Source organism: Pyrus communis, chromosome 14 (genome assembly GCF_041283825.1).
Source record: "Pyrus communis isolate YQ-2024b chromosome 14, ASM4128382v1, whole genome shotgun sequence".
NCBI classification, from domain to species: Eukaryota; Viridiplantae; Streptophyta; class Magnoliopsida; order Rosales; family Rosaceae; genus Pyrus; species Pyrus communis.
This window is the reverse complement of record NC_142578.1, coordinates 24,289,916-24,304,732: the sequence shown is the minus strand read 5'-3', so window position 1 is coordinate 24,304,732 and position 14,817 is coordinate 24,289,916. Positions and strand designations below refer to the sequence as shown.

General features: G+C 35.7%; 2 protein-coding genes across 6 annotated transcripts; both read right to left on the bottom strand.

The window, feature by feature from the left end:
- Nucleotides 1-1,311: 1,311 nt before the first annotated feature.
- LOC137712916 (vacuolar protein sorting-associated protein 55 homolog) lies at nucleotides 1,312-4,405 on the bottom strand. 2 transcript variants are annotated; one of them, XM_088684843.1, is made up of 5 exons: nucleotides 4,228-4,405; nucleotides 3,428-3,479; nucleotides 2,521-2,560; nucleotides 2,348-2,432; nucleotides 1,312-1,700 (listed from the first exon to the last, which is right to left on the bottom strand). In XM_088684843.1, the coding sequence occupies exons 2-5, from the start codon at nucleotides 3,458-3,460 to the stop codon at nucleotides 1,517-1,519; spliced, it is 342 nt and encodes a 113-aa protein (XP_088540969.1). In that variant the 5' UTR covers nucleotides 3,461-3,479; nucleotides 4,228-4,405; the 3' UTR covers nucleotides 1,312-1,516. The 2 variants fall into 2 exon arrangements, with proteins under 2 accessions (XP_088540969.1, XP_068308218.1); XM_068452117.2 differs by having other exon boundaries at nucleotides 3,428-3,556; nucleotides 4,228-4,368.
- A 1,305-nt stretch (nucleotides 4,406-5,710) lies between these two features.
- LOC137713520 (WD repeat-containing protein LWD2) lies at nucleotides 5,711-10,304 on the bottom strand. Of its 4 annotated transcripts, none has more exons than XM_068452827.2 (4): nucleotides 10,155-10,304; nucleotides 8,320-8,650; nucleotides 6,975-7,606; nucleotides 5,711-6,390 (listed from the first exon to the last, which is right to left on the bottom strand). In XM_068452827.2, the coding sequence occupies exons 3-4, from the start codon at nucleotides 7,568-7,570 to the stop codon at nucleotides 5,976-5,978; spliced, it is 1,011 nt and encodes a 336-aa protein (XP_068308928.2). In that variant the 5' UTR covers nucleotides 7,571-7,606; nucleotides 8,320-8,650; nucleotides 10,155-10,304; the 3' UTR covers nucleotides 5,711-5,975. The 4 variants fall into 4 exon arrangements, with proteins under 4 accessions (XP_068308928.2, XP_068308927.2, XP_068308930.2 ...); XM_068452826.2 differs by having other exon boundaries at nucleotides 8,320-8,795; nucleotides 10,155-10,301; XM_068452829.2 differs by having other exon boundaries at nucleotides 8,335-8,795; nucleotides 10,155-10,301.
- Between the last annotated feature and the right edge of the window lie 4,513 nt (nucleotides 10,305-14,817).

The window sequence follows — 14,817 nt, the reverse complement described above, 5'->3', positions numbered from 1 at the left end:
AAATGAAAGTGCAAACCCTTGCAATTATAACTACTTTTAGTAATTCATTTTAGGTGATGGACTTGTATATATTTCTTATTGGCATTCCGTGTATGTATTTTAATTTTGACTTTTTAGCCAAAATGATCCTTAAGATTGATGTCACTATTCACTTTGGTTCTTAAAATTTAAATCAATAGAAGTTATACCTTAGATAGTCCACCTTCAATTATTTTGGTCATTCTATGAAAAATCTCAATTAAATTGAAGAAACCACCAACTCATGTGGAAAGGTTGAATTGACAAAAATATTCTCAATCTAACGGAGATTTTTCACAAAAGTGACCAAAATGATGGACGGTAGACAATTTTAGAGACCACTTCTATTGATTTTAAATATCAAAGACCAAAATAAGGAAGTATGTCAATCTCATAAATAAATCATTTTAGCTAAAATAAAATTAAAAAAACCTTTAATTTTTTCGGAAACTGTATTAGCGCCACTAAGACAACTCTCTCTCTCTCTCTCTCTCTCTCTCTCTCTCTCTCAATTTAGACTCTATAAGTACCAATTGAGAAGAAATTAAATGACAAATAAGTAAAAGAAAACGAGAAGAGTCTGAAGTTTTTGATTTTTCTAGCCATGAATCAATCTTTACTCTTTTTATGTAATAAATCACGTTGGTAGCAGAGAGACAAGGACCTTGGTATTCTTGGTCCTTTGCATGTGGGAAGACCTACAAATAGGCCCATGATGTCAACCAACCTACGGCCCAATCTAGGTCAGCCCCAAAAACTTCTTCGTAAAGTTAAAATACTCAAGCGGATGCTTTGTGAATGAAATGGTATGAGTGGAGCTAAGCTACACTTTTTAACAAGTGGTATTATCTACACTAAGAGGGAGAAGATGGGCTTAACCTCACAATGAGCTAGCAATAATGTAGTTCAAATTCGTCTTTGGCAAGAATCGAACCTAATAACTCACTTTCAAAATAAGAAATAATAGTGCTAGTAATAATTTGATACAAACTCGTCTTTCATAAAATTCAAATGTCAGACCTGTTACTTACAAAAGAAGAGAAATACCATCAAATTATAGTACCGGTGGCCCCTTTGTTTCCCGACTTCAGAATTGTATAAATCAAAGAAGAATCAAATGATAAACAAGACGTGGAGGGCGGAAAGAGAAACAAGTGTGAAATCACGTACTCAAGATCAATATCACAAGTAAATTATATTGAATAGCAAACCTAACTTCCATAGACGATCAAATACACAAAACAAGAAACTAAAGCCCTTGCCAAATCAAGTAAAAGGCAAAACAGATCAAGATACCTTTGAACAACGTATACAAATTGATTGACAAAAAAGGTCTTCGAACATACACAGAGATCACATCTACAAAGTGGGAAAGGCTCCGTTCATTTCCCGTTGCATGCGTTATCACACTTCTTGTAGTTGTTAAATTATATTACATCATTGGTGGCCCCAACAATTACGAGTCATTAGATAAGAGCCTAGCTTTTTTTAGTGCTAATCACCACTCGTCTTCGAGACTAGCCCGGTGGAAACACATGACAGTACAGACAAATATGAAGAATGAAAAGAATTCAATCCACATAGCAGGTGTCTCAATCATATGAGCGTGCCTAAGAATGATGGGAATGGCTATGCTCCCAACAGTTGATGCACCAGTCAAAAATTTAGCAGCATTTATCCACCTGCAATACAAAGAGAAAAACGAGAAGGAGTTAATGTGACTTTGGCTAATAGAGATTCTTTGTAAGGGCAGTTTACCAGTGGCACAAGTTCCATGGGCTATTGGTTACAGCTTATACGGAGGGTAAACATCACAACTAAAAGCTCCAGGTACGGGTCACTTTAACGAAAAACCACATATTTACATTAAAAAGTCAATCCTGATACTATTCACTTCACCCTTTATTTTGTCCTTTTCATTAAAACTCAAAGTTTTCAAGCCTTTTTCATTAGTTTTCCTTTGATCTTTATGAATTGGCCCTCCTTTCAACAATATTTCAATATGTACTTTTATGCTTTGTTCTACTTATCTATAAATCAAACTTCTAGAATGAGCTATATTTCCCTCAGATTTCTAGAATGAGCTATACTTGTGTTATCTTCATGAATCATCCACGCATGGCAATGGGCAGAAAAAACCTGGTTAGATCTGGTTGTGAGTTCCGCCAAACGCGCGGACAAATAAATTGGTCCATGACACACAAGTATCATGGCAGTATAACTATGAGCTATCTATAAGGTAAAGAAAGTTATTAGTACAGGGCATATTACATATGAGGGTTACATTAAGGAAGAAAATTTTGTTACATAAGAGCTCAAAAAGACTCACCCATCGCTTTCCCTCGCAAATAAAACCTGAGTAGAACCGCCACCAAAGAATAAGCAAGGCATGGGTACCAGCACGTACATCAGAGCTACAAGAATAATCAAAATTCACATCCCTTGATACTCAAAGAACCTAAATACCAAGTAGAATAAACAACTTATATTAACTACTCTCACCGGATAACATCGGCCACCAATTGTTGTATAATGCACAAGCCTGCCACACATTAGAAGACATAATCATAATAACAAACAGTAAACGGTAAGCATATAAGACATTTCAGATCCAATTGGCGGTTAAGTTCAAAACCATTTCCTTCCTTAATCTGGTGATATATCACCAAGCATTATTATTAATACAGCAAGCGATATAATAGCCCTTTTCAGAAGGAAAGGCAGCTTCAACAACACCCAGGCGCTAGGGTTCTATAAATTTGTCATGGTAACCAGCTACAAAGGCCATCTATATCAACAAAAGAAAAAGAAGAGAAAGAAAATCTAACCCACACAAGAATTATTGATTGCTGTAATAAAATATCAATGCACAAATGGCCTCTTACTACTTCGACATCATTAAACAAACCAGGGAATAAATCTACAAAAATCCTCCCAACTCTAAAGTGAAAAGGTAACAAGGAGAATACTCCTTAAAATGAATCCTATCCCTAAATTTCTTTTAGGGAAGTGTCCCAGATTCTAGCTTAACTTTTCTTCTAAAGTGGGTTACTAAAAAATGTGAACAGTAATATGCCAACTGCATAATGACCCGCATTATAAGAGAAGTTCAGTTAAAAACAAGCACACCGCTTCTGAATTCATAAAGTAAGATGATTCACAAAGATAAACCCAAGTGTGTGTGTGTGCGCGCCCCTTATTCTTCATGCATCCAGCATATTTTTAAGGAAGAGTATGGATGACATAACAGAATACTAGGTTATAACTGCAATTGAACAGACGCATATATCTGTAGGCTGGAGTACAAGGCAAACACCTTTTAAAACAATTTAGAGCATGTAATAACCACAAGCTCACAACCAGTCGAGCGATTAAAAAATAAATAATAATATAAATAAAAGACAAATACCAGGATTTGTAACAAGATGCTTGCTGAAAACATAAAAGCAAGTCCTGCAAGCCTGTACACCAAGAAGTTCACTTCAGAAATGTAGCTTCATAACATGGATAAATTTACATAACCAAATTCCTACTTACACTGCAAAGAACACGAACCATCAGCAATACGGGGAGGAACAATGCACCAAAACAAAAAAGTATTAGTACTCAATCTCATCAAAGAATGAACGAAGACAGAACAAAAAACACAATTGCATGACTTATATATATTTGAAGGACGTCATGCTCGCAGCGTATGACAAGTAGGAGCGAGCAACGCAACCCTTCAAATTTTGTGAACTAAAGCCCCTAATTTTCATATAGTGATCATGATGGAAATCCAAGCTTCCCATTACGCTTCCACATTAGTAAGTTAAAACTAAAATCTAATTGATAACATTAACTACTTCCGATAAGACATCAAAAATACAAATGAGCAAAATTCAGAGAATTGCAGAATTTTAGTAATCACAAAATTTTAATTAAACTGAGAAGCACTCGAAATTGGGTGTTTTCGAATCATAAAATATGATCAACTATATGAAACCCTAATTAATTTTAGCACAATTCCAAAATGTTCAGCTATCAAGCCCACTCGATTCCACTTCTCCAACGTTTTCAGAGGAATTGGACATATATAACAAATAAAAAAATAGTAGAATTTTAATATTATTCAACGAAATTGTGCGTATTTATCTTCATCCAGCCAAAAGCAAAATTATTGTAAATAATCGAGGGAAAAAAATGAACAGAGTGGGTTAAGAATTGTACCTTCAATGGTCATCGCCATGGAAGAGAAGAGAGGCTAGTGACGGAGGAAGCTTCGTATTCGCGAATCGCGACCAAAGAAGCAAAACGATGAGCTCCAAAATTTGCAGAGGTGAAAGGTACCGGTCTTCGGTTTCAGGAGTCGAGGCCCAAAATTATAAAATAAAACAAAATAAATAATAAAGAAAGTGGAGTCTCCTTCTTTTTGCCGGGTAAAAGTTTAGCTGCAGTAAATACTGTAACGGATTTGGATCCTCTCCTGTACCCAAGGAGAGGATCCTCCTTATCAAGGGCTGTGGGCCATTAGATTTTCATTCAACGGCTATAAATATGAAAGTTTTTTTAATATTATAATAATTATAACCGTTGAATGAAAATTCAACGGCCCACAGTTCTTGGTCAGGAGGATCCTCTCCTGAGCCCAAGGAGAGGATCCAAATCCTACTGTAACGTCCGCTCGTTTGAATTCAAAATATACCTCTATAAAGCGTTTTTACTCAATATTGTTTTTGTCAATGGTACTTGTTTCGCGTTTTTATAAAAAAGCAGTGTGTTGTTTGGCAACATCTAAATAGCTACTTGGAGAATTTATCCCATTATTATTGCTATTCGTTGGAAAGCTAGTATGTTTCGTTCAAAGTGATTGGTCTTCGAGATCTTTCAATTGAGCAGTCTATGTTGATGCAGCTTTAACCAATTCAAGGGTGCGCTTTATGAGTTGGCCAACTATGCCTCCTCCCTCAAGGGCGATGGTCCTCTTTTGTGATGGACTACCATGTCCTTCAGTTTTGTAATTTTTAATGGGTTTCCTCTTCTCCCCTCTCTTTTTTGGTATGCATATAGAGTATTTTGGTGGTGTTTGCCTCTTCTTTCTAGGTTCTTAATGCTCCTTGTGTGATTAGGCAACCCTTTTCCTCCCCGTTGCGAGACTGGGAGTTGTAGCACGACTCCTCTTTCTCCATCGTACTAGATATGCATCAAGTTCACCTCAAATCATAATGATATGCATTGGTCATTCGAAAATCAGAAAAAAGATTGATGTAAATCTTTCAAGGTTTCTAATTTAGTTTGCAAATTTTGTAAGCACCAACCTCCACCAGAAAACTAACACATCAAATGAAGAAACAAAAGGCAACGAATCCAAATATTTCCTTCCTCTTCTAAATTTTCCAAGTTAGCATATGAGCATATGGCCTACAATAAGAGAATATTCTTTTCTTCTACAATGCTCATCCCTTAATTACATGGTTGCATGATGTGTGTTTCAGACTCTATATATATTATAATTACAATTCGGGGACACACGCTTTTGACATTCATTTTGTAGATTCAACTTCCTATGTGTTTCAACTACGCAAACCTTCTATATTTAAGTACATCATTCATAAATCATCATTGCTAAACATTAGACGAATCCAATACCATTAAGACATTCATTTGTAGTGAATAAATTTGACGAACAAAGATAATTTTGGTAGACATGATCTTTAGGTTAAGACATAAAATAGATGGTTGAATCATTGAAATATATTACAAAGTGAATTACACAAAAACATGTGTCAAAAGCGTGTCCTCAAATCCTAACATATATACATGGATCACACAACAAATTTACTCTTAGTCATGACACTGACATTTGGGATTCATCTCACAGACAACTCCCCATTCCCTTTTCTCTTAATTACAAAACTCTACATTTAGCATATGGAGTTGCAAGTGATACATTAAATATATTTCCGTAAATATTCTAATTAAACCTTCAAGAGCTGCAATTTGTTCAAAAAGCCAATACCAATCCAGTTCAACTCTAAAGCAGACCAACGCACTTGATTAATCTGAGCTGCCGTTCCATACCACATATCCGGCTCCGCATCGCCGCCGCCATTGGACTGAAATCCATGTCTCACCACATCCCAAATCAGAGCCCTTGAATCATCACTCACCGAACACAATTGGTGTCCTTTCCCTGGAGACCATGAAATGGCATTCACACTGGCACCATGTTTTTTGAGCTCTATCAGAGGTGATGTGGGAAATCTGATGTCCAATATCACCACTTTGTTGCTGTCCATTCCAACTGTGGCAATGAATCTTGGGTCATGTTTGTTCCATTCTAGCCTCAACAAAGATCTTTCTTGAGTAGGGTTTTCATAAACTATGGTAGACCTGTTGAAGATGGGTTAAGAAAATATGCCTTGGGTCACAAGATACACGAAGCATATATAAGTATCTTGAGCTACCAAATGCTAAAGGGAAATGAACTCAAATGACACTATAAATTAGTCTATTACTGTAACAATATTATCAAATAACCATATCTCTCGAAATTTTCCATATTAACAAATAATTAGATTGTCTTGATATCACATAAATAAAGTACCAATGTCGATATTGTCGATTTACTATAATAATAATGCAATCTGAGAAGATTGCTATAGTGATATAGTTTTATTTTAAAACTTTTCCAAATATTAGTTTCTTAAACCTTGGGTTACTCCGTATGCAGTCGAAAGGAAAATATGTTGAACTTGCTCAAACAAACAGAAGAAAATGATCTCTCTAAAGAACGCAAGACTATAAAGAATAGAATTGTTTAGCACTAAAAAAAGTTCATCTACGCTCATCCATTCCTTATTATTTTACTACGGACAAGTGCGCATGATGATTGTTTTTTTTTTTTTTTTTTTTTTTTTTGAAGTGCTAATAGCTACTCCCATAAAAAAAATTAAAAGGTGAAAATTAACCATTACCTCTCTTTGTTTCTCAAATCAAACACCCTGACAGTGCCATCACCAGAAGCTGAAGCAAACACATTGAAGCCACCCCAAGAAATGTCATACACTTCTTTGTCATGAGCCACCAACTGAGTATCCACAACTTCCCTCTCAATGTCCCAAATCGTGCATGTAGTGTCCACACTCGACGTAGCCACACGCCTAGTGTCAAACTCAGCCCAATCAAAAGACGTTATAGCCGAATTAAACTCACTACTCATGTTGCTATTCAGAAGAGACTTGAGCTCAATCCTATCATCATGGATCTCCCATAGCCTTAAGTAGTCACCGGACGTGGCGATTAGATCAGGATTCGCGGTGTCCTCAGAGGGGAAAAACATGAGGTTGGTTGGTGCGTAAGGGTGGTCGAAAATGAGGCGGCTATCGGTGGCGAAGTCAGATGTGTCACGGTTGAACTGGACTAGTTCAACCTTGTTGCTGTAGTCCTCAATGAAGCTGCCAATGGCTAGGCGTGAAGGTTTGTCATGGCGGACTGACCATGCTAAGGAGGAGATTGGCCATTGACTTACGTAGGTGTGGACGCCTGCTTTTTTCTCTGCTGGACTTTGCATGCTTGGAGTTGGAATTTGATTTTTAATTCCCTATAGCTGCATGAGAGGTAAATCCAAATTTTAGAGTTGATTAAAGTACGACATTGAACAAGTATTAATTTAATTATTTGAAGCCCTGAATGCATGTTAAAGCTTTGAATTATTGTCACGCTTTTTGCCTAACAAAGCCAAGAAAGCTGCCAATAATATTGCCTGTGTCTAGTATATATTACTCCTAAATCATCTAGCTTTAACCTAGTATACTACAAGTAGATTTAATTAATTTAATGTAGCCTGAGATTTAAAGATTTAACTTCAACACTTACATCTATTTTACGTAGCATTGAGATCTAAAAATTTCTTCAATTTAACGAAGATTTTTACATAATAATCAAAATAATTTATGGTGGACAATTTCAATGATCAATTTCATTAATTTTAAACTTTAGAAACCATAGTGAGGAGTTATAATCTCACTAATCATTTTGACTAACATGTCAAAATAATATTTTAGCATATTCCCATTGTAACCATTTTTCCTCACGAAATTAGATTCTTTCCAGATCTCCTCATTGGAGATCTTGGAGATCAACTAATGCTAACCATTTATTAAAAATTGTGCGATCATAATTATATATTTTTTATATTTTTTTAAAATAAAATAATCTCAATTTACATAAAAACATAAAAAAAAAAATTATGATTGTTAATTGATATTCCAAATATGGGGATCCGGAGAGGATCTAACTCCTTTCCTCACCACCACTAACCTGGTGAATATTCACCTCCATTCTAATAGTCTGCCGCGTGTTCCAAGCTTATCCCCAACCCAACCCCAAGAAATACCCTCCCTCCCCTTCCTTTCTCTTCGACCCAACAGACACCACCACACCATCACCCAATCTCCGGCAACGGCGACAAACACCCACCTCACCAGCGCCACCGCCGCCACAACCCTCTGTTACTTCGCACCTTTCTTCGTTCTCTTCGTTCAGAACCTTGATGAAGCCATGACCCGTAAGCAAACGTAACGAGATGCCGCCGTAGCTAATGCCGTCTGTATCAACCCCGGGGCCATTGTTGCGTTTCTGAGCTCCAAAACTTGCAGACAGAGAAATAGATTAGGCAAGAGAGAGGGAGAGTGGGACAAGGCTCTCAACATCTATCTAATTCTTTTAATACCTTCCCACCAGATTTTTTTTTTTTTTTTTTTTTTTTTTGTAATCGTTGCTTCGGGAGCGAAGGCCTGAAGAGGAAAGGACCGAATAATCCTATTCTTTCTAGATTCTTCGGTGAGGATTACGAGAATTCATCAATAGTATCCGATGATTGTATATGGTACAATTATTTTTATTTAATTTTAAATAAAAATATTTAAAATAATTTTTAATGTAAAATGAACATATATTATATACGGATTCATAATATTTTTCTAAAGAAAATCTGTCAAAGATCCGTACTCATGAATAAGAAGAAGTAAAAAGACAAGCAAAACCTCGTTTTGCGAAAAGAATCAAAGAAATAAAGAAATTTAGAAAGTGCAAAAGTAAAACAAAAAGCTAACCATAATTAAGTCATGAAACACGTGGCAAATTTCTGAGAGAGAAGTGTGCATTAAAAATGATAGATTTTTTAATGTGACTGAAATACGAGATGATACATTACATATTATTATACAAATAACGAGATATATGTTTTAAAAAATTAATAACTTAAAAAATATAATTTTTCAAGACTTATATAAAAACACGTAATATATTACATATGTCTCATTGACAAAATAAACTTTCTCATTAAAAAGAGGTAAATAGCACACCAATATATTCTAAACAAATTTACGTTTGCTTGGAAACTAATCCAAAAGTAAGTCAACCACTATTTTGTCAAAAAAATTTGTCAAACTCAGGATTTAATTAAATCTTCCCAATAAAATTCTATTTTTCTATAAAGTTTCCACTACTTATTAAAGTATGAAATGATGCGGAGGGTACCTCCTTAACTAAAGAGTGTTTCCTTTGCAACGATATTTTTGTTAATTACCGTAACGCACTAACTACTCTACAGATTGCATCTAACCATGTATATTATATATGCTCGCTCGTGAATGGATATGAATATATATATATATATCAATTATTCATGAAATATATAAATAAAAATACATATGTTGAAAAAAATGAAAAAATGTTGCTAATTCTTAAGCTAGTATAATCAGCTAAGGGTTATTAAAATTGAAAAAAAAAAAAAAAAAGATAAAGAAGGTGATCTTTCTCTACCTAATCAACATATCTTCTCTACCTAATCATAGATAGTTGATTATAAAAATCTCTAAATTATATTAAGCTAATTTGTTGGCCTCCTCGAACCCTGCGTTTCTGGGTAGCTTCATATACTCACTGCATTAACTAATGAACTCCTAACACAACGGTTAACCACTATATTGCACAAAAACGGAATCATACAAGTACTCTTTGACTCCAAACTGAAATCCCCTACCTACCATGCATCTCACTTGATGAATATGATGAGAATTCTTCCTCTTCATAAGATGGTAGAGAGAGAGAGAGAGAGAGAGAGAGAGAGAGAGAGAGAGAGAGAGACTTACATTGCTCGATAGAAGTTTCAGTAGCAGTTTTGGGAAACTGCTTGTGGTCCGGAGCAAGACATGCACATATAAGAGGAAAGTTAACTAGCTAGGGAGACGGGAGATTGAGCTGTATTGGTGTTGCTATATGGAAGTTGAGATATATTTATATATGGCAAATAGTTTCTTTTCTTTTAAGTGGTGGGAGATAGATAGATAGCCTGCAGTAAACAAAACAAGAGAATGGAAGGTGAGGGCGTGAAACTAACGGTCAATCGGCACGGCCACAAGCGTAGAAGGTTGGTTTTCATTAACTCTTCCTAACCTTTTAATGTAACATATATATTTTCATATACTACCCCCAACTACTTAATTGCGACACTTTCAAGCATGTGTCATTGTTTGACTCCTTACATGACGACGTGACTTCAATTAATTGTATTAAACATCATAATTCGACCTGTTTATTTTCGTCATCATCAACTAAAGATCAACACTAGACTACTTCATTTAATTTGAAGACCGTTTAGTCACTCATATGAATCAAACAAGTTGGCCGTTAATCATAAAGATACTACTTGTTATCATAATTGTAGATTTGTTTGGTACATATGAATAACTAAGCAATCTTCAAATTAAATAATTTTTTCTAAAGATCATCATTAGATAATGAGAAAGAGAATGAATAATTTACATTATTACGTTTGTACGGTAAAAATGACGGTCTCAGCTCACCATGTAAAAAACAATAACTCCTTAGTGATGCACTCCAAATCTGTATTCGATTAATTCATCCTCCTCCATTAACTTGTATTAAAAAAATACTAGTGTTGCTTAGCCCCATTGACTATTAATACAATAATTTCACTTTAGTTAGGTATATAGAACAAGTAAATTTCACTTTTGTTAGGTATAAGGAACAACTATAGTCATATGCTATACAGTCAAAATCCTTCGATAAAAAAATATTGAAGATACTTTTTAGGTTGGCCCAATTGTACTTGTATGATTTAAATGTTTCGAGAGCTACGTTGTTGGAAGCTAGTGTTTTGTGTTTCTCTAGGGTCTTTCCTTTGGCATGGGTTCCTTAGTACCGGGTACATAAAAAGGAGAAAGGACTAATGGTTAGATATTTTTAAGGTGGCAGAAAGGCGGATACACCAATGTTTATTGCAATTTGCAAATGCTCCATGATCATTGGGCTCTAGATTATAGAATGGTACTAGTGAAGCTAGCACCTGTTTCTGTTTTTTTTAATAAAGAAAATGGTGTGCTATCCATACATCTCATTTTACTTCTTATACATCCTATTTTACTTTTTACACATCCCTTGTTAATTTTTATCCGTTGATTTTTTTCAATTCATCTTATCTGATAGTCGAAAATTAGAAGGGTGTGTGAATTGTAAGTTTAAAGTAATATCGTGAATGCCAGTTGTTGGTAAAAAAAAAAAAAAACAAAAAAACAAAAAAACAAAACTTAAATAAGGCATCTTTGCTAAATGAAATAATTATTTTTTTTTTCATAATAATGGTGTCTATTGTGACAACTCATCCCTAACTTTACGATTTTATTGATTTTAAATGAGTGAAATTACGAAAATGCCCTTGAGGTAAAGGCGTTGATTTTTGTTGACCGCTTTGTCGTGTCACGTAAGATCCGTTTTCTTGGTGTATCCTCGTAGTATTTGTCGCTATGAACATGTGGGCGTAAACAGAACGTAATTTGGAGCTATAACGAAAGAGTTATTAACATTTAAAGTCGGGGGCATTTTAGTAAATTTAACCTTCACTTTGGAAGATTCCAGATTTTCTTGAGCAATTTGATTGAGCCACGTGGACAGTTGTGATGAAGAGTGGAGCAGAGAAATGAGAGAGAGGGATGGATGAGAGGAGGAAGAAATGAGAGATGGTGGGGAACGGTTTGCCCAATCAGGAAAGAAATGAAGGGAAAAGGGCGGCCAATGAGGATGAGAGAGGGAAGTGAGGGAACCAATCAGAAAAGAGAGAACAGGAGGGAAATGAGAGACCCAGCCCCAACCAAATCCCTTCGACCCATTTTTTACCTGGATTTTATGGCATTTTTCCAACGAAATTTGGTCAAATTTTCAAGCAATTCAAGGCCTTTATCTCCTACCATCATCATCGCATCACTTCTAATTCCATGTTCCATCCAAACCCGATGGAGTTTCACCTCAGTTTCGAGAAAAATTGAGCGGGAGCCGCGAGCTTCATGGTGGCAGAGTCTGCCATTCTTGAAGCAAACTCCGTCAACCACTACCCCTAATAGACTTCCCACAATGCCAGGAACAAGGCCCAAGCATGGGATGAGGCGTCGGATTTCGTTTAGGCACCGAATCAAGAACACCCATTTCAAGGGTTTTCGACGGATCAAGGCATTTTCAGGCCACTTCCTGGCCGAATTGGATTTCAGCCCATATATGAAAGTTGTTCCTCTCATTGAGATCTTCATTCTTGCAAAATTTGGGAATTTTTGAAGTTGTTCAATTTTCCAGCGAGTTGGGTTAGCTGACGACCACGTGTGGCAGCGCGTGGTTAATGGGCCGACGTTGCCTTTTTAAGTTAAATTCGATGCTCTAATTTCAATTTGATAACCGTTTGTTATAGTTCGATGGTTTAAACCTAATATGGATTACTACGCCATTTGACCATTTTATGATCCAACGATCCGACCATTGGATCGTCACCAAACCTTAATACATTATAGTACGTAATATTTGAGGATCATAGGAACTGACAGATTGGGAATCCGACGTACGGATCTTCCCAAATTGAATTTCTAAGTTTGTAAAACAAATGTTGATAACAACTAATTCTAGCAATTGACGGAGATCTGACCGTTGGATCGTAAAGAAGTTTTAGTATGTTGTTTTAGAAGCGTAGTGTGGACTTTGGGAAGTTACGGATCGGAAATCCATGGGCGGATGTTCCATATTGACTTGTATAGGGTTGTGGACCTTACTTAGCGTATTTCGAAGCTTTGATTCCAAATTCGCACTCCGTTTTTCCAAATTTAACTGTTTTAGTGGAGTTTTACTAATGGGTCCTAATATTATGCTTAGATGCAATTATTATCGGTGACTTCGGCTATTCTAGTTCGAATAGGTTCGACTCAATGACATGATCTATGAATGGGTCTTTCTTTGATATATATACATTTATACATGTTTAGTTTCCATACATACATCTAATAATGAATTTTCTATATGAATGCCATAGTTAAATTAATATTGATCGGAAATGATGTAACAAATAGAATTAGGAATCATTATGAATGTTACGGGATGCCTTAGCTAAAATTATGACTATGAATAATATTATGATGACTAGAATTATTGAATCATTATGGCATGACTACATTTATGTTATTTGCTCATCATTTGTTGCACCGGTGTTTGTACTCGCCCAGGTCAGGGCCATGCTTTCCCGTATATGTGCACATCACACTGTACGCTCACTTTGGATCCATTGTAGGTGCCAGTCCTGTTGTACAGGTTGCCATAGGCAACTCCAACTCGTATGTGCTGCGCATAGCGCCAGTCTTCACATGATTGTAGTACTAGAGCGTATATCATTATTACACCCAGTTCTATTCCTGTCAGAATACCTCTGCATGAACTCGTGTGTCAGCATGTGTTGATGAGCACCCGATATGATATGTTGTTTATGCAAGATTTTGTAATTATGGATGTCATGCCCTTATTTATGAGATATTGTGCCATAATGAATTCTTGAGATTTTGCAGGCTACGGTAAGTATTTTCTTACTATACGTAGTATGTATATTTTGAAAACCATACTTGTTTTATAGCGAGGAGTTATTATGTTTTCGAAAAGGTTTTTACAAAGATTTGTTTCTAGGCCCACTCACCCTTGGTTTTCGCCCCTCCAGGTTTTAGTGTTGGGCTCACATGTCAACGAGGATTCTTGGCAAGCTTGGTGTAGACGATTACCTTCGATGGTATAGTTCTCACTCTATCTTAATGTACTGTATTTATGCTCCGAAATCAAGTGTGAAATGAGTTCATTCCCACTCACAGCACACTCTTATATTTAGGCACTTTTAGGTTTAAATTTATTCACATTTTTCACTACACTTTATGGCTTCGTCACCCTCCGGGTGTCGACCAGCACAGCTCGATTCAGAATCCAGGTGGACATTCCAGGTCGGGGTGTGTCATCTATAATCTTACCAACAAATTACAACCTATATTATTTTTTTGCACTTCTAAGTATTGAAGCCTCCATGATAAAGTTTTTGATAATACTTGCGTTCCTCCATAGACATTCCCACTTAGTTTGAATATCGTATATTATTATTTAAATTTCTTAATCGGAAGTCAGAACTGTTCAACTTCTTAATCTTCATTTGAAATCATCTCTATAAAAACTCATTCAAATCGAAAATCGTTTAATCATCCAAATATATGGAAAAAATTGACGATGTGAGTATCAAGTAACATATTTAAGATGAATCGTCAATTTAGTTGATATATTTTTAAATATTAAACGATATTTGATTTGAATATTTTTTTTATAGAAATGATCTTCAAATGAAGATTAAGAAGATGAACGAGTTTGATTATGAAGTTTATACGACTAAAATACGTTATTTGTGAAAGGTAGGTAAGTGCATAATGCATTCCCCCACAAGGCAACGCAAGT

Bases quoted from the DNA above. Each gene is read 5' to 3' on its own strand.
- LOC137712916 (XM_088684843.1), bottom strand. From the start codon at position 3,460: ATGTTTTCAGCAAGCATCTTGTTACAAATCCTG. The intron at 2,561-3,427 runs GTATTTGTCTTT...AATGTGTGGCAG, and splicing joins GCATCTTGTTACAAATCCTG to GCTTGTGCATTATACAACAA. The intron at 2,433-2,520 runs GTGAGAGTAGTT...TTATTCTTGTAG, and splicing joins TTGGTGGCCGATGTTATCCG to CTCTGATGTACGTGCTGGTA.
- LOC137713520 (XM_068452827.2), bottom strand. From the start codon at position 7,570: ATGCAAAGTCCAGCAGAGAAAAAAGCAGGCGTCCACACCTACGTAAGT. The intron at 6,391-6,974 runs GTAATGGTTAAT...CATCTTCAACAG, and splicing joins GATTTGAGAAACAAAGAGAG to GTCTACCATAGTTTATGAAA.